This window comes from Ruditapes philippinarum, unplaced genomic scaffold (assembly GCF_026571515.1).
Source record: "Ruditapes philippinarum isolate M1 unplaced genomic scaffold, ASM2657151v2 ctg4048_1_1_1_1, whole genome shotgun sequence".
In the NCBI taxonomy this organism is placed as follows: domain Eukaryota; kingdom Metazoa; phylum Mollusca; class Bivalvia; order Venerida; family Veneridae; genus Ruditapes; species Ruditapes philippinarum.
This window is the reverse complement of record NW_026858644.1, coordinates 39,357-57,680: the sequence shown is the minus strand read 5'-3', so window position 1 is coordinate 57,680 and position 18,324 is coordinate 39,357. Positions and strand designations below refer to the sequence as shown.

The 18,324-nt window shown below is 30.9% G+C and overlaps 1 protein-coding gene across 2 annotated transcripts; it reads left to right on the top strand.

Annotated features, from left to right (window-relative positions):
* Positions 1–553: 553 nt before the first annotated feature.
* LOC132753822 (transient receptor potential cation channel subfamily A member 1 homolog) lies at positions 554–15,677 on the top strand. Of its 2 annotated transcripts, XM_060744358.1 has the most exons (13): positions 559–739; positions 1,765–1,925; positions 3,854–4,011; positions 4,210–4,377; positions 4,812–4,882; positions 6,167–6,375; positions 7,556–7,813; positions 9,828–9,962; positions 11,043–11,246; positions 11,697–11,867; positions 12,790–12,858; positions 13,112–13,298; positions 13,496–15,677. In XM_060744358.1, exons 2-7 carry the CDS (start codon positions 1,813–1,815, stop codon positions 7,773–7,775), a joined length of 939 nt encoding a protein of 312 aa, XP_060600341.1. In that variant the 5' UTR covers positions 559–739; positions 1,765–1,812; the 3' UTR covers positions 7,776–7,813; positions 9,828–9,962; positions 11,043–11,246; positions 11,697–11,867; positions 12,790–12,858; positions 13,112–13,298; positions 13,496–15,677. The 2 variants fall into 2 exon arrangements, with proteins under 2 accessions (XP_060600342.1, XP_060600341.1); XM_060744359.1 differs by lacking the exons at positions 9,828–9,962; positions 11,043–11,246; positions 11,697–11,867; ... (1 more) ...; positions 13,112–13,298; positions 13,496–15,677 and having other exon boundaries at positions 554–739; positions 7,594–7,807.
* The last annotated feature ends 2,647 nt before the right edge of the window (positions 15,678–18,324 follow it).

The following is an 18,324-nucleotide window of genomic DNA, read 5'->3' as shown; positions in this document are numbered from 1 at the left end:
ATGAAAGTTTCCTGAACTTTCTGTTTATTAATAAGGATGTTTCAGGGTGAATTTAGTTTTTAAATTGATAGATTAATAATAATAATAATAGATATAATTATAATAAACATTTCCTGAACTTTCTGTATATTAATAAGGATGTTTTAGGATGAATTTAGTTTTTAAATTGATAGATTAATAACAATAATAATAACAATAAATATATCATAATAATTATAATAAATATAATTATAATAATAATATTATTAAATGTTTAGGACACAGGCAGAAGAACACCAAGGTATTTCAAATATAATATTTTCTGTGATATTTTAAGTTTCAAAAAATGACATTGTCATGAAAGCAGAATTTGTCATTTTCACATATGACATCTTCATACATGTAACTAAGAAGTGGGCATTTTTATAATTTCCTAATTTTTCAATATTCTAGTTATTTTGTTCTGTTACTTAGTACTTTGGAAAAACGAATTAAATCGTAATACTTATTATATTATTATCAATCATTTCATAAAAAACAACATCTGAACAAAATTATACAGGCATAATAAAAAATAATTATAAACCATATACAATAAGTATCACATGTTTAATATAAATGAAAAAAGTACAATGATTTTGAGTATATTTTCAGAAATGAGAATGGAAATACCGCTCTACATGAATTATGTCAGAACTTTACAAAACAGTTGATTACAGATTCAGTTGAACAGTTCAAAAATTTATTTCCACCAAAAAAGGTAATGACAGCTATATGTTGGTGGGTTTAGTAGTTTCCATTCCGGATAACGGCAGAATTCCGTATTGAATTGAAAGGACCACAATTAGGCTACCGCATTGTTCCTAGGCATGTTGTCAAACAATTTATAACTGACTTCATTTTTGAACTGATTACTTCTGTACATGCCAAAGCAGATCGACATTGCGAATGACAAACTCCTTACAGCGGTTAGGTCACACTTTGCTTCTTTAACCACTACCACCACTGAAACCCTCGTGACGATAGTTGTATCATGTGACCAAAGCATGGCGGCCAGTTTTAGAACGCCAACGATCCCATTTTCAACTGGCAGATTTACAATTACATCCTTACCAGATAAAATATGTTCACACACTCAATTTTATTTACATTTTAAAACAAATGCCGGGACAAAATCTTTTGCGCAATCGTTCAATAACTGTCTAACTTCAGCCATTGTTTACTATACATACGGTTCATAGTGCAAATATCTTTCGTTATGTTTACAAAATAATTTGTATACTTATATTTTTTACATTCTTGTACATTAAGTGAAAGAAAACTAAAATGATATTAAGTATTATATTTTAAAATTAAAAGTGTAAAAATGTATTCGGCGCTCTGGCGACCGAATTTACTTGTGGTGGCAGTGGTTTCTGTACTGATCAGTGAAGTAACAGCTGCGGGATGTACTGATCAGGGGAAGTAACTGCTGCAGGGAGTATGTGCGAATGATCGTAAAAAGAATTTAATGATTAATCACAACGACAATGACCTGCACCGTCCAGAAATTGAACCTTGGTCGCCCGATTGACAAACTAACGATATACCTATTGAATTGGCCGGTCGGCTCCATTTAGCCTTGTGCTTAGATACAAAAAATATTTTGTGAAACGTAATCATGAAACAACTGAAGGTCAATATCTTGTATTTTGTCGTCTCCTTTTGTTTTGTTGTATTTAAAATTTTCTCCAATAATAGATTGATTGAAAATAATTTCTTCAGTACTGAGTTTGTTTATTTCAGAACCGTGTAGCCGAACATATAAACCGAACGAAACTATGTCAGTGTAGAATGCATACAAGGAAAGATGAACAGATATGGTTTGACGCGGCAACATCTACAAATAGCGATGGATATAACATACTGGACCTTCTCCTCTTAGGAGAGCGTAATCTTGATGAACGGTAAATAAATGCATGCACTGATTAAGAAGATAATTTATCTCCATTTAAAACATAGCTGTTAGTGTGATTTTGAAACATTTTGTTCTTTTGAATTAAGAAGCACCGTTAGAAAAAAGCAGGACATTTTTATCCTTTTTTTGTAAGTGCGTACCTTGCACATTGGATATAGATCGATAAAAATACACACTTTCGTCATTAACTATATCGGTATTGACAATGAATGTGTAAACAACGTTTTCATCTTAAAAATGTTCATGTGTCGTTCCGTCCTCTAGAAGGTAGCCAATAAGATCAGTATCGGTAAGGAATCGTAACAAAACAAATCCTTCGAAGGTAGCCCAAGCATTGGTCGAGGCTTGAGGTTGTCATCCTAGGCACATTGTTGTCATTCTCAAATGTATTTTAACGCGGTTGATTCAGAAAATGTCCTGAAACGACGTGATTGTATTTCATGCGACTCCTCATCTGGCAGCGCAATGTCAGATAATACACCAGTCTGATTTCAAGAATGATCTGTCATATGTTGCTGTTAAGACTGAAATATCCGTCGCGATATGACCCGCCTATTGGATTGTTCTATCTGAATCGCAAACACAGATGTTTTGTGTGGCATTTTCTACCATATTCTATCATATTTTAAACGTTTGACCTCAATTACAAAAGTTATGCCTTGTATTAATGTAATTTCATTCGTTTCTATTTTCTTACAAAAGCGTATGAATTTATAATGGCGAAATGGCGTCATTGCAAGCAAGCAGTTTCATTCTCAAATACACCAAAATGACGATATATTAACGCGGTTCTGTCACAAAATGTGCTAAAATGACCTCATTATATAGCACGCTACTCATCTGGCACCCCCAAATTTACAGAAACACCAATCTTATATTCAAGGAAGGTAGATTCATTTTGTCAAACATGTGACAACAACTCAGCAAATCAATGTTAACGTGCTGGATTCAAACCTTAATTGCTTAAGTTGTATGCTTTGAATCTGCACTTAATCTAGAATAAGGGTTATCCCTCGAGGATAAAAAAAACTACAACACAATTAATTCAGATTTGGGAATAATAAAAATGTGCAACATCCCGCACATCCCCCTAACATTGGATTGAGAGGTTCTCAAATACATGCTAGTAAGTATAGAGACAATGTATGTCAATTGAATCGTTTCATTGGTCAAAATGATATGCTTTGGTTTCGGAAATAGTAAGAATCACTGGGATATAAATTGAATCGCTTACAGTATCGCTTCGACTTATAACAAAACAATACCTTAAATGTACGTCTCCGTCTTGATTTTATTACAAGAGTATAAAAGCACCCACAATGGCGATAACAGTGCGTATACTACGTGAATGCCCCCTGTAAATGTTTTCACTATAATGCAAGTGTTCTTCTCGTTTAAGTTGGGTATCAGTATCATGACATACAGACTTGTTTTAAAAGAAGTGACACTATATTAATTTTTTATCATTATTTTTTTTTTAGATTTGTGGGAAACATACACAATTTAAAAAATGCAATTTGTAACAAGAAAGTTGAAAGGTAATCGCATACAAAAGGGGTTCAATTGTAATCTAATAGTTTTACATAATACTATATTTCATGATATACATGTATTTTTTAGGAAACAGGTATTGAGTACATTGCTATAGAAAACATGTAACCATTCGTGATTATGCTGTACATGTATCATGTAATAATGCAACCTTTATATCTGTTTGACAAAGTAATAACGTGCATTTGCAGATGTGGTATCAAAATGACGTCTCTGTGCTAGCTTACAAAACTTCCTTTTTATATTTAGTACTTTTAATAACCGATTCAATAGTACAAGAATTAAATTTGTTTAATATTACAATATAACCATTCGAGCCAGTTTATTCATCGAGTCAATCACAAATACCTTATTTTTTGATTTCAGAAAAAAGGTTAAGACTACTGTTCAGTACCTTTTTAAAGAAACAGATATGTTTTATCTGTTGAAGCTTCTTAGAAACAAGCCACGTAGATCTGAAGGAGACACCAATGACAGCAATGTAATTGATTCGCCATTCAGACGACTGTTAAAGCTTTATCCAGGTATTGCAATGACATTTGGTGCCATTTTTGCCCAATAAACCACCCCTTTATTTCGTTTTTGATTTAGTTGGTAGCTGTAAGTAAAGTGGGTTTTTGTAATAAATGTATCTATGTTTGTGAACCTTGAACAATATCATTTGATGGGCGTTTTCTGATTTGATTTTTTCTTTTCAATAATGCATTTATACTTTTTACCAGAAACACTTCCTGATTTGATGGATAGATGTATAGTGAAATGTACAGGAACGACAAATTACTATTTTGAGATCCTAGATGATACATACTTTTTGCATACATGGCCACCAAAAGAAGAATATTACTGCAAATGGTTATACCAATGTACATGGGACCATATTGGTGAAGCAGGTACACTTTTAGGAATATGTTTAATTTATATTCTATTTAATAAGTTTAAATACATTGTCTTCTAAACTGAATTATTAATTTAAAAAGAATCATTTAATTATAACTTCTAACTGGACAAAAATTAAAGTTTGATTTATAAAAAATGTGACGTGAAAACTTTTAAAAAATATTGATTCCATTAAAAAAGAGTGGCATCATGCCATATTGTCCGCGGTCGATACACTATATAAATATTTCTTCTGTATGTTTATAGTTCGTATTATTCTAGTACGGTTTTTTTAAAACAATACAATCAATGCATTCTTAACCACTTGTATTTAAGAATTAAAGCTTTCAATACAAAACGTCACCTTTTAGTTTTATTTACTACGTCACGTCATTTTTTTAGAAAATAGTGAAAAAAAAACATAATGATATATTTTACATAATTTCAGAAAAGGAAGGTCGTGAAGCTTATTCAGATCAATTGTTGCTAATAAAAAGCAACCACCCTGTTATGCTTATGGTAAGAAAGAAAGAAAAACACTTTTGCGTTCAGTACAATAGAAAAATCAAGTACAACATAATCAATTACACTGTACATAGATATATTCATATATGAATGTGTTTTAATAGCATGTTGCATACGAAATAGACAGTCCAGTAACACTAATAGTAAATTATATATGTATTAATCATACATGTTTACTTTACGGGAAGCAGGTAAATATCTGCACACCATGAAATAAAACATAGTAATAAGTAGAAGTCGTTGGACGATGTCATGAAACAGGGCTTTTGACATAACACAGTTAAATTATCAGGAACTTGGAATAAAAAAACATTTAGACATTTAAGGAAAGGTAATAGGTTTAACTGTTTCTAAAATAATAAATCACTTCTGAAATCACTCGGTTAAATGCATGAACAGTTCAAATCTTGCAGAGAAACAAATAATATCCTCTTTAGTATTGATTATTCAGTACATTTAACAAGAAAACAGTACATTTAATTCAAACATTTTATGCATTTAAAACCACCATGTAACATTGGTTGAGCTTATTGATGGTTAATGATAGAATAAATATTTGACTATCTCTACTCTTTGATGGACAAATTATGTCTCGATAACAAGTACAGTCATGTAAAAAAAATATTTTACAGAGCTGAGATTTAAAGGTTTTTTCAAAACATCCTTATCAATTGTAACGCATTTGCCTATATGAATATAATTATTCTACATTACAACGAATTTTTATATTCATATTCATGATGATTTTGGCTCTCCCCGTGTATTGCAAACGTAAAGCAACACTACGTGTCAAAACCACATCACCTATTCGAACCCGCTTGTCGCCTCGGGGCTCAAAGATATTCTTATACAACTTAGTTTATTTTTCATGTAATGCCTTTGCAAGAACAAGTGTTTTGGTGCGAAGTGATAATATTAAATGGTATCGTTTTATCATCATGCGTTACGCATATATCGTTAACATAGCAAAATATATACAACATTTTGAGCATGCAGCAGTACGTTAGCGGTAAACGTGACTTTTAGTCCGTGTTACTATTTGAATTAAGGAAAGAAATGATTACGGGTGCACCTATTTGTATGAAATAGTTGTAAGCTTACATCTGTTTCATATACATCAAATAACAGTTTGAAAATATTATTATGTATCTCGGTGACGTCTTTCAGAAAGCAAACAATACTTTATAATTGATATAGTACATTAATTTATTACTTTCAAACAATTTTCCTTCTTCATTTAATATAGATTGTATCAAACATGTCTTCCTTCTATTTTAGCTGAAACACAAAAGGGATGAGAAAGATCCCCAAAAAAAGAAAATTTACAAGCAGCTTTTAGCCCATAAGCTTGTTACAGCTCTAAGAAGACATAAATGGTTCCATATTGGCAGAAAATTTCACATCTTAAGCTTGATCCTGTATATCCTGTTTCTAAGTATCCTGACAACGTTTGTGGTCGAAATCAACTCTTTAAACATTGGCTTTCCGTAAGTAAAAAATAATGATATTAGTGATTTAAAGGAATGATGGTTTTTAAGAATAAAACTGTCTGAAAAAGATTATGTTGGTGATTAAATAAATCTGAGTACAGGCAACGTGTAAAATGTAAAAAATGTGTTTTTGTCTTTTATCGACTACCTACTAACTGAATTCGATTAATTCCGAATGTTACAAATTTAAACATAAAAAAAAAAAAAAAAAAAAAAAAAAAAAATACATCTCTGCCTAATTTTGGTGAAATCTTAAATAAATATTGGATCTATTACTTTTGTCTGATAAGGTAAGCGTTAAAAATATACATACCAAGTTCAAACCTATTTTAGCATATAGACGTCCTAAAAACATTCGAGATTATCTTATGAGAAGTGCTTTACTTGATCGCACATTTTTATCTAGCCAATGTTTACGAAGTAGATGTTCACATTGTAACAATATAATTGTTGGTTCCCAATTTAATAGCAGCATAACAGGTAGTTCTTTTGATTTACACAATGATGTTAATTGTACTACGCGTAATGTAATTTACCTCATTACATGTAAAGGCTGTAAAAAGCAATACGTAGGTCAGACTAATCAAAATGTATCATGCAGAATGAATAAACATAGATTTGATATAAGAAATTGTGACGTTAATCCAGTTTAACATGTTGCGATCCATTTCGGATCAAACGATAATAAGTGTTCATTGTCAGATTTTTCATTTTTACCTATAGAAATTATAGACAACAACATGGACCGGTTATGTAAAGAATCTTTTTGGATCCATAAATTAAATACTATGATTCCAAATGGACTAAATAATAAAGAATGGTTTGATTTATAATAGGTTACATGAATATTAATATGTTTGTCTATTATCTTATTTTTATTAACACTGTTATCACTGTTGATCCATTTTAATTCATGTACCAGCTTTATTTATAGCATAAATATTTGTTTCTACATGTTATCATAGTTTTGCCGCTAAACGCCATAACGTTTTTCGCGCGTTTACCGCGTGTTCCGTTATGACGTCGCTTCCGGTAATTTTATTATGTTTTGCACTGATGAAGGCATATAGCCGAAACGTTTGCAATTTAATTAAATTACTAAATGTTCGTGTTTGTGTGGCTTGTCTGATTATAAATTTAAACATAGTAATTCTAAAGTTGTCTTGTATTTCTTTAGAGAGACAAGCAATATATCTACAACTTCACACACCACAGGTTATATATATTCAACTGTGTGCACTACAACATATGTATGCAAGAACAGCTCAGTGATTTGCAACAGCACGACCGATTGTTATAATACAAGTTCCTATAATGTGACAACCACGCAACCACTCATAACATTGACACATGTAAAACGTATGGAAATTATCCATCGATTACAGGCCTGCAAGTAGCTGTTATTTTTCTGGCAACACTCCTGCTTTTAAAAGAGGTATACGAAACATTTACAACAATTTTAAGGTTTTTACTTGTAGATCAATGTAACTATCTTTCCAGCTTACCTGCACACAACTTACTAAGAGGTAAGTTTATCATATGACACTGCTTCCATCATGCGTCATGCGTCATTGAAGGTGTCAAAATTGTCTTAAAACAACATCTCCTCCTTAACCATACCAGGGACTCCCAAAATAACCATTGATTTCAAAGGAATCATGGAGTAGTACCCAGTTATTTTTAGTATCAATGGCAATCCTAAGCAACCGAGGGAATCCATAGAAAATAATACATTCCGGATCCCTTAGAAATCGGTGACATGAACAGCAACCAGTAACTTCCACAGAAACATTGAATATCCATATTGAGTTGTGACTTAAAAGCACATTGACTTTTCCTAGATTTAAACATATGTATTTATTTTACTTTTTAAAGAAATCATTGACATTTCATAGCAACAATTGAAATTCAAAACAACAAGTTACTTTTTATAGCAACTATTGACTTCAATCGCAGTCATTGACTTTCTAGAGAAACCACTACTTTTCATAGCAGCCATTTATATTCAATGACTAATTTTGACTTCTCATTGCAACCACTAGTTTCAATATTAATCAGTGTTTTTCAAAGCAACCATTGCATTTTAAGTTACTTTAAAACTTTCATATGAGTTAAAAAGCAACCAGTGGATTTTCTAAGGAACCACTAGCTTCAATAGAAACGAGTGACTTTAATATCAGCCATAGACTTTCAGAAGATTGATTATATTTGTAATCTTTCACATTCATAAGTTAGCAGTGATTTTACAAGCATTGACAATCTATTGTCACCAGTAAAATGCATTTCAACCAGTGACATACCTAAGCGTATAGTGATTTCCATAACAACCAGTGACTTTCAGACCAAACTTTGACTTTCTTCTTTGCATTGATTTTCAATACAAAAGCAGAAGTTTTCAAAAAGAAGCCAGTAGCTTTCAACTGAAAGCAACCACTGTTTTTTTTTCATCTTTGCGTCATATGATTTTGATTTTTGACTTTTGGAATTGGTGATGATCTCAAAGTGATTTGCAAAGCAGCCGGTGACTTTCAAGGAATCTTAAATCTTGTGAAGCAACCAGAGACTTCTAAAATCACTGCTTTTTCAACCAGTTACATAATTACACATCCACCTTTTCAGAAACTTATATGAACTTTTTGATTTTGTTAAAAATTCAGACTTTTCAGACTTTTTAAATGCTATCTGTTTATTATTTCGAACATTCATTGTTTCTTGTTATCACGGACAATTTTAATCAGGACCATTTTGACCATTGACGTGTCTTACAGTTAAAGCAAGTCTTTCTATCACTGTTAGCACATTTACTTTGATTCAATATATTTTACTCCATCTGCAATCACGTATAGAGAATCGTTTGGGTATGGGAAGCATTTCCTATATTACAGGTCAAATAAAGTTGGTCTTTTTTTACCAAGCTGCCAAACCTTAATAACACTACGTATAGTGTGTCGTATTTAAAACTTTACATATCTGCTTTATATGAAGTCAAAACATGTTAATAAATATTTACAAAATTACTGTGTAGCAGTTATCATTATTTTCAAATATCAATTTTGAGCATAGTATATTCTGTAGGCTTTTAGCCAAAACTTAGGAATTATAAAGACAAAGAAATATCCGTTATCACGTCCTCAAGTATATTTTGAGAAAAAATATTAATAACATTGTCGCTTACTTGTTGCTTTAAACAGGAAGATAAGACTGCACAAATCGAAAAATGAATTTAATAGATGTCAAAAGGTTACTTAAAGATCTCATTATCCCTCACCAAACCGAGTCTTCATGTTATTTTGTTGTGATTAATGCTTCCGCGGGATCACACTTTTTCCAGATTTTTAGCTATTGTTTTGATATTATAATTACTGTTTACTTTTAATTCACTATAGATCAGATGTTAATGCATACGTTTGAAAATAAAGTAATGAATAATTTTTTATCGATTTCCACAGATATACCTTATTGCCATTGTATTTGGTCGTGCATACTTCAAACTACTGAAAAACGATATGAAATTGATAACTCCTATTACAGCAATAGCTTTTGTCATAAATCTCTCGGAGTGCGAACACACATCATACAGAGAGGTATGCATGCACGTTTTATTTGTATAAACTTCACAATTTGCTCTTTACACATTCTCAATAAAATATAAGGTCACTTGAACGGTTTCGATTTTTGTTATCGAATGTTAACTTATCTAACCGTTACAGTTTACAATGGCATCGCACATTATTTCTATCAATGATATTCTGATAAAACATTTATTTGTCATTAAAGTTACAATATTTGCCCGTGTAGAGAACTTGTATAGGCCCGTTTAAAAAAGGGTCATGTTATACTTTGCCTTGGGCGGGCAAGTTGTCTGGTGGACAGCGTCCAATTTTGTAGGAGCGTATCTCCTACATGCATGGAAAAATGTTAATGAAAGTTCATAGGGACAGTTTTTCACTATCAGAAGCTGTGTCGCGTGCAAGAACCATGTCTTTAGGTTAACGGTCAAGGTCACACTTAAAGGTCATTTAAAACGCTTGACCGGAGCAAATCTTCTACATGAATAAATGGATTTTGTTCAGAGACTATCTCCTACACGCGTGGTTTGATTCTAGCGAAACCTAATAGAAATGTTAACTATTATAAGAAGAAGTGTCACGTGCTAGATAAAAGGTAAAGGTCACATGTAATTGAAAATGCTTGTTCAGAGCAAAACTTCCACATTCCTCGGGAGATTTTAATGTTACTTTGGACCACTTAGTAATCATTTATTTATGGATTGTGATACAGGTAATTTACTTAAATGTTAATATATGCTTAGGTAATAGTCACTAGATATGATTTGATATACAAATAATGTGTGGATATTGCCCAGAGCATATCACCTTTATGCATTTCTATAATGCCCAATATTGCCCTTGTTTTGGGGGGTTTCTTTTCTTATGTTGTGATCTCACTAGTGCGGTGTTGGGCAATAGCAGAAACTAATTATAAGTTTTTATATATGTTTAAACCGTTTCTAATTCTTATTTAATTTATTTATTGTTGTCGTATATTACTTCCTCTAATTAAATAGTATCGTAAATCCAAGTTCACAATTTTTCTCTGTGGGCTACATTTTCAATATTAAAAGCCTCAGATTAAGAATTACCTATACCATTGGTTTTTTCCAGAATTGGCAGTGGACTTTAGGCACAGTGGCTATCTTTTGGACGTGGACAGATCTGTTAAATTATTTTGAGAAATTCGACAGAGTTGGAATTTTTGTTTCTATGTTCAAAAGAATTATGAAAACGTTCATGATTAATATTTTCCCAATCGTTGGTATTTTAACAGTAGCATTTGCGTTAGCGTTTATGTGTGTTCGACAAAAGCAGGTTCTTTTTTATTATTATCATCATCATCATCATCATCATCATCGTCATCATCATCATCATCAATGGTTTTCATGTCCCTGTAAAAGAAATCAGTTATGAAACTATATGATCCCTTTGTGTAAGTATACAATATCTTAGCCTTTGCTTATGGCAGAGAAACAAAGCTAAGGTATACGTGTATAAAAACATTATAAAACATAATAAAAATTACTATGTACAAAAAAATCATTATAATGATGACATTGATAAAGAATTAACTTGCAGTTTACAATTTAACCAAATTGCAGATTCTTTTTCTGAATATTTAAATCAAATACACATTTGACCTGTATATCTCAATTTACTCTTGCCTGTTACATGTCAAACAAATCATATAGAATTCCAAAGAAATGAAATATTTATTTCTATATTGTTTTGTATTTTTTATTCTAGTATTTTTCATTGTTACAGGATCATTTCAAAAAGTTATTGATGACCTTATTGTCAACTTTGGCATTAATGGTAGATGGGTTCGAGTATGAAACGATGAGTGACGCTAATATTAATGTTATGACTATTACCAGCTATTTGACATCCATCCTCTTTTTAATCACAATGATCATTGTGATAATGAATCTTATGGTAAGATATATAAGCTCTTCGATTTAGAGAAAAGGCGAAGCAATTACCATGTCCCACTTGTCGGTTTTGATGCGGATTTGACTTATTTGTTTCAAACATGCTTTCTTTCACCGTGGAAAACGTTAGTGCTAACAAAGGGTTTTTTGATAATGAAAATATGTGGTTGCATCTTGATGCGTTCTACAGGTCACATTCATTTTCATGTCAAAAATCCAACGGTCATTAGCACTCAAAATTTGGCAAACAAAAATAACTGGCCTTTTGATGAGTTCAGCTTTAAGTGTGTCTGTAATTAAACTTTCGTGACTTCTTCTTTGGTCAAAACACAAAGACCGCAATAATGTTGTTAACTTTTTTGACCAGGTATTGGTTTAAGTCTAATTTGGCACGAAAATGGATCTTGTTGAGTAAATGTGTTTTTTTGTAAAAAGTCAAAGCAATCACCTTTATTTGTACATTATTAAAAAACTGTGTTGTTTATTATCCACTGGAGCATTCAACACTTCTGAAAGCCCTTTTCTTACTTTTGAAGCATCGGTATCAAGTAGGATTTTACTGTCAATAGACGTATATTGTTCGTTAACTGATATGATATTTTGAAGATTATATAATTATACACACATAGTTTGTAAGCTTACTTGGAATAAGAACATCATAATTGAATGATTGCTCCTGATATATCCTTCTTAAACGAAACGTTCGTTTTTACAATATCTGAATACTGCAAGTTTAACATTTATCTATCATAATTAAATGTACACGCATACACCGCAAATTGTCCCTTAACTATATTGGGTAAATATGTTTTAATAGATAAAAAAATATATAAATTAATAAATGCAGTATAAATAAATATAAACACGTGATGAGATTTTTCTTAGTCTACAAATTTTAATTGACATTCTATCATTTTAAATATTAGGTTGGTGTGGCGGTGAGAAATGTTCAAGATATTTACGTGAAAGCGATGGAGGAACATTCAACTTTACAGGTCTGTATATGTAAAATGTTACAATATTTAAATGACATCATTTAATTTCCAATTGTTAATATGCTGAGCTCTATTCTTTCTGGTTTTATCTAAAAGTATATTTTCTTATAAACTTTCAGTATTATAAATTTTCAGTTTTATAGGTTGTAATTTATCCATTGATGATGATAACTTAATTCTCTTATAAAGTACAAACAGAAAACATGTCATTTCTCAGTGAAAATGTGTTTTACTGATTATAGCTTTATTTCAGATTGAGCTCATTTTGGATTTAGAACATATATGTCAGCTTTTTCTCAATGCCCTCAAAAGATTTGGTTGTACAAAAAGATTAAGAAAATGGCTCAAGGTAAAATTCATCCAGGATCCAAAGATGGAAGTGCCCCTTGGACGCTTAACTCCCGAAGAATGATTAAATCGAAGAAATACGTAAAAAACAAGTACATTTAACTCTACTCTTTGCATTAACCATCACATAAATAAATGCAATTATATATTATATACCATATTTAAAAACAATACCAATATACCAATAGGTATTTTGTTAATTCGAATTTCAACCATCTATTTTCTTCAAAGGTAAGCCACGCATTGTAAGAACATTACTTAAAATATATCTTACTTCTTCTTTTTTCAGTAAAATTCGCAAAATTGACCTGACAGAGCTGGTGGAAAAGGCAACAGTATATATAGATGAACCTCTGTTTTCAAAGAAATAGCATTTATATACAGATATCCTCAATTAACAGAATCACCTTAAAGGAATAGTTATGTAGCGAACTGTATTTCTGAAAACTGTGCAATTATAGCAAACTAAATTTTAAAATGGATGCAAGCATGTATATAACCAGTATAATGTAATTGATAATGTAGATAATCAATATAAATATATTAACTGTGCAATTAGAACAGATTAAATTGTTAAATGGTTGAATGGTTGAAAGCATGAATATAACCATGTATGATGTTAATTGATAATAAAGATTATAAATGTAAAAGTTCAAACAGACACTGCTGACATGGCGTAGCATAGCATTTACCATGAATAATGTAACTGATGATGTAGATTATAAATATTTTTATTATTAAATGTTCTAACAAACATTGCTGACATGGAATAGCAAAGCAAAATTTTGATAGTATTGTGTATTTAATTGTGTTGTTCATGCCATAGCAGAATATGATAAAACATTTTATTTTACTATTTTATTTTATATAATTTAGTAACCTTAATTCGTTATGAAATCGAAATACCTTAATGAATTTTTACTATGAAGTAGTTATTCAAAATTTGCTGTTTTAATGTATGTTCGGAGCAGGGCGGGATTGTTTCTACTGTATCTTACCTGACCTGAAAAACTGTCATTAGACGGGATATATCTACTTATTTAGCGCACCAAACTTATTTTTCTGACTCAAAGGCAATTAATTTCTTCTTTAAAGTACATTTTCATAATAACTACTCGTTTTTAATCCGAAATGATTATCAATAGCTTTTCTGAGATTGGTTTTACTATATTTTTTGATTCCGTGTTAATCGCATTCAAATATCATTTTTAAAATAGCCTTTTTGTTTGTTTGCTTTTTAAACACATAGCATACTTTTGCTGTTAAGTTGCTTCTGTTTTCAAAATAATTGTACCAATTTTGTCAACTGCTTGAAAACAAAATTTTCTACTTTTTAAAAAAAAAATGTATCACGACTGGTGTAATAACAAGCATCATTTTATAATTTGAGATAGTTACAATTTAAAAGTGATATTATGTTCATTTTAAATCAACATTGTCATACTGAGCTGTATTAGCTTAAATATCTACTAAAAGATCGATTAATATATAAACGTACAACGGGGATTGACCAATATTTGATAATGACATAAGTAACAATCGATTTATAAAGACCTCCAAACAACTAAAATGCCTGCCAAACACTTTTTATTAAAAAACGTTCTCGAGTAATGTGGGTAATTGATTATTTTTTTAAGTATATTTACAAAGTGAATATAACTACATACTACAAAATATAAAGTGAATATAATTATAACTTCTTCCTGTACACTCTCCACTAACACTAGAAAACGCATAATGTCACTGTAATAATCAAGATTGAATGTTTCATCATATAAGACGAACGTGTGCAAATTTTACTCTCAAACAAACTAACAAACTAATAAAAGTATATAGCGCAAAACATGCGAGGAAAGGTTCCTTAATTATATTGGTTCTTAGTTATTTGCTTATGCTCTGTCTTTCTTTTCTCGTATTCGTATCATTTACCTGATTTTTGTGTGGGTGTGTTAAGGGATGTGTTGGTGCGTGCGTGCGTGTGCGTGTGTTGGTGAATGCGTGCGTACGTGTGTGCGTGTGTGCGTCTTTGCATGCGTGTGTATAAGTTTTATAAGGGTCCATCCGAGCAAATATTATGGGCTTATGTGGCTATGGGAACAATATGTAACAGTTACTATTCTTTGATCTTTTTCATTTCGTAACGTTTTGTGTTTGTTTGTTTGTTTTTTTTTTTGTTGTTGTTGTTGTTTTTTTTGTGAACAATAAAATAGTCACATTAAACCAAAACGTTAGAACGTCCGCTATTTCAGGCACTGAGAGTCCGGATCCCGGACAGGTCACCAATCATGCCTTTCTTTATTTTTATCTAAATATATATGTAAATTTATATATATGTAAATTATGTTAAAATTAATGACTATATAATTAAGTGACATGTAGGCCCAACGTGGCCTGGTGTTGTAAAAACAATATGTATCGTTATTATGTATGTACATAACACAATGTCACTATAATAAAATTTACTTATCTTATCTTATCTTTCTATTTTGTGACCAATAAGAGACTCATATATACCCCCAAAATTAGGCAAAGTCATGGCATTGATAATGTTTTATTACCTTTGAGCATATAAATCGAAAGTCAACGAGGGTTGTATCCCTAGCCGTTGTCATTTGTGGAAGATGTTATTACTTTTCATGTATAGATCAAATAAATCTGTGTTCTCCTTCAGACTGAGGATAGGCTTCCGGTAAAGTAGCTACTTCCAGAGAGTTTGAAACCATTCCGTACAATAGTAGTGAAAAGATTCGGGCAAATTATTGCACGGACGCACGAACACACGCTCGAACCAGTGACATTAGCATATTTCTCATCTGAGGATTATTAGGATAATCATCTCAGTTATAATATTATGACTTCCCGGTCATTTTATAATGACCGGGGTCATCAGCAATTGGATAGAAGTCTCTGCATGTTGCTTTTGATATCATATAGTGGGATTTGAATTTTATTCAAATCGGCGATATGATGACAACCTTAGCAGCTCGTGAATTAAATGTCGTTGATTAATGTAATTTTAGACGATATTTTCTAGCACCGGTACAAAAAAAGATATAGGAGTCCAATTAAGTTGACTTTGTCTATTCAGGAGCACCGTGTCAAATAATATAAAATGAGTTTGTAATCATGAACACTTTATCTGACTTAATATCTCATATCATTCTTTTCATTCTATTTTTGTTGCATTGAAAAATATTATTAATCAACTGATATATTGTGTAAAGAGGAATTGCTAATGCAAAACCCGATATGATACTTAAAGCTTGCAATCTAGTCTCAAATTATCTTAAAATACTACGTTTAATTTTTAATTGATCTACAAATTTACATAATTTTAGATATGAAATGTTTTATGATGTAAAAATATCCTCAACAACGACTTTAAAAGTACATTAAGCAAGATAAATTGGAACCATATATAAATTAATCAGGGTTTTGACAATGAATCTTCGCTTACGCTTATGCATTTGTATATAACTATGTATAATTGTGAGACAAGGGGTAGGATCTGTGTGAAAGATCTTATTTAAAGAGCTCATTTAGTAAAACAATTTATTTATTTAATGTTGTTTTTGTTGTTCTCAGACCACATGATGGAGTTTGACATGTTTTGTTGTCTTTATCATTTAGAGTAACATTGATGAATATTTAGATTAAACAAATACATAATGTCATTATGTTTAGGAATTGGTTTAAATAATATTAATACGTTTTCATAAAATTGTAAGAAAATATGAAATGTGTTCCTTGTTGTTGTTTGTGTTGTTGTTAAAATTTTACGGGGTTCGTTTTGTATATTTTTGTCTTGACAGTAATGTGATCTGTTAATGACATTGGAATAAAAAGCTACACCTTTACAGCACCACAAGCGTAACCAAATAGTTGTAAATGAGAGCGTTTGTCAACAAAAGTATCATTTATTGAATACTCCATGATATATTATTATTGACAATTCATCTGCATTATTTTCCAAACAGCCCTAAATCATTTAATAACGTTTCATGACTCTGTCCATTGTTTGACAATACGAAACTGATATGTCAGGGAAATATATATACCCATTATTGATCAATAAACTAGAGCTAATTTCCATCATCACATTGTCCAACGTTGTCAATGTCCTCGTGACGTGTATAATTCTTGTTTGTTGTGTGGACACGACACTCCCTTGCTGATTTTTACTCTTAAATTGAAAATATTATTCAGTGCAATTGTGAAAAATATTGATGAGATCGTATACAAATTGAGAGCACAAATAAAATGTGCAGTAATCTGATACAATGAACACATATTTATACGTAGCAAACATTATGGCAAAGTTCTAGAATAAAAATAAAAGGTATTATAATAATTTAACCGTAGGTTAAAATTTCCTAAAAATATAATAGGAAAATATATAAAATTATATCAATTGTTTGATTACACTTCTTTTGGTTTCATAGAAAAACAGGACGTTATTCTATTACAAGTAAATCGTATGATTTAATATAGTTTAAAGCTGATCCCAAGTTAAAATTAATACACCATTTTAAACTACAGTGACATCATCTTCCCTGTATTGCTCATAACTGTCAATCGTTTTGATATATATGCTTGAAATAAACCTAAATGTGCTTCTCAAACATCAAATTGTAAGAACGTGTACAATATAGAATGATTTGCATGCAATCCTTGTCTATAAATGTCAATCAATTAGGTATATGAGCCTGAAGACGAATAATAACTAGATGAGTTACTTGTTATTTACTTCAAGCAACAGAAAATGAAATATAACAATAACAATATTTGACATGCCGTACTAGCATGTTTCTTAACAATGATTGATAACTAAAAACCTTATTGAATTTAACATCTTACTTTTTTAGTTTTACAAACAAAAGAACATATAAATTAATATTAAGTATCAATTATTTACATTGTTTTGCTAACATTGATGTTTATTCGGATAAAAAATACGAAATATTTAGATTGTCAGTTTCTGGGGGAAAAATAGTGCACGAAAGTCAACGGCCAGAATCATAATAAAACATGAGTTTGAAAATTTCAGAAATATTTTTTCAAAAGAAAGTGGATACAATTTACAAACTAAGATCCTTAAAAGACACCTAAGTTAACATT

Coding starts and splice junctions, on each gene's coding strand:
- LOC132753822 (XM_060744358.1), top strand. CDS start 1,813: ATGCATACAAGGAAAGATGAACAGATATGGTTTGACGCGGCAACATCT. Junction 4,012..4,209: donor ACTGTTAAAGCTTTATCCAG/GTATTGCAATGA, acceptor ACTTTTTACCAG/AAACACTTCCTGATTTGATG. Junction 4,378..4,811: donor GGACCATATTGGTGAAGCAG/GTACACTTTTAG, acceptor ACATAATTTCAG/AAAAGGAAGGTCGTGAAGCT.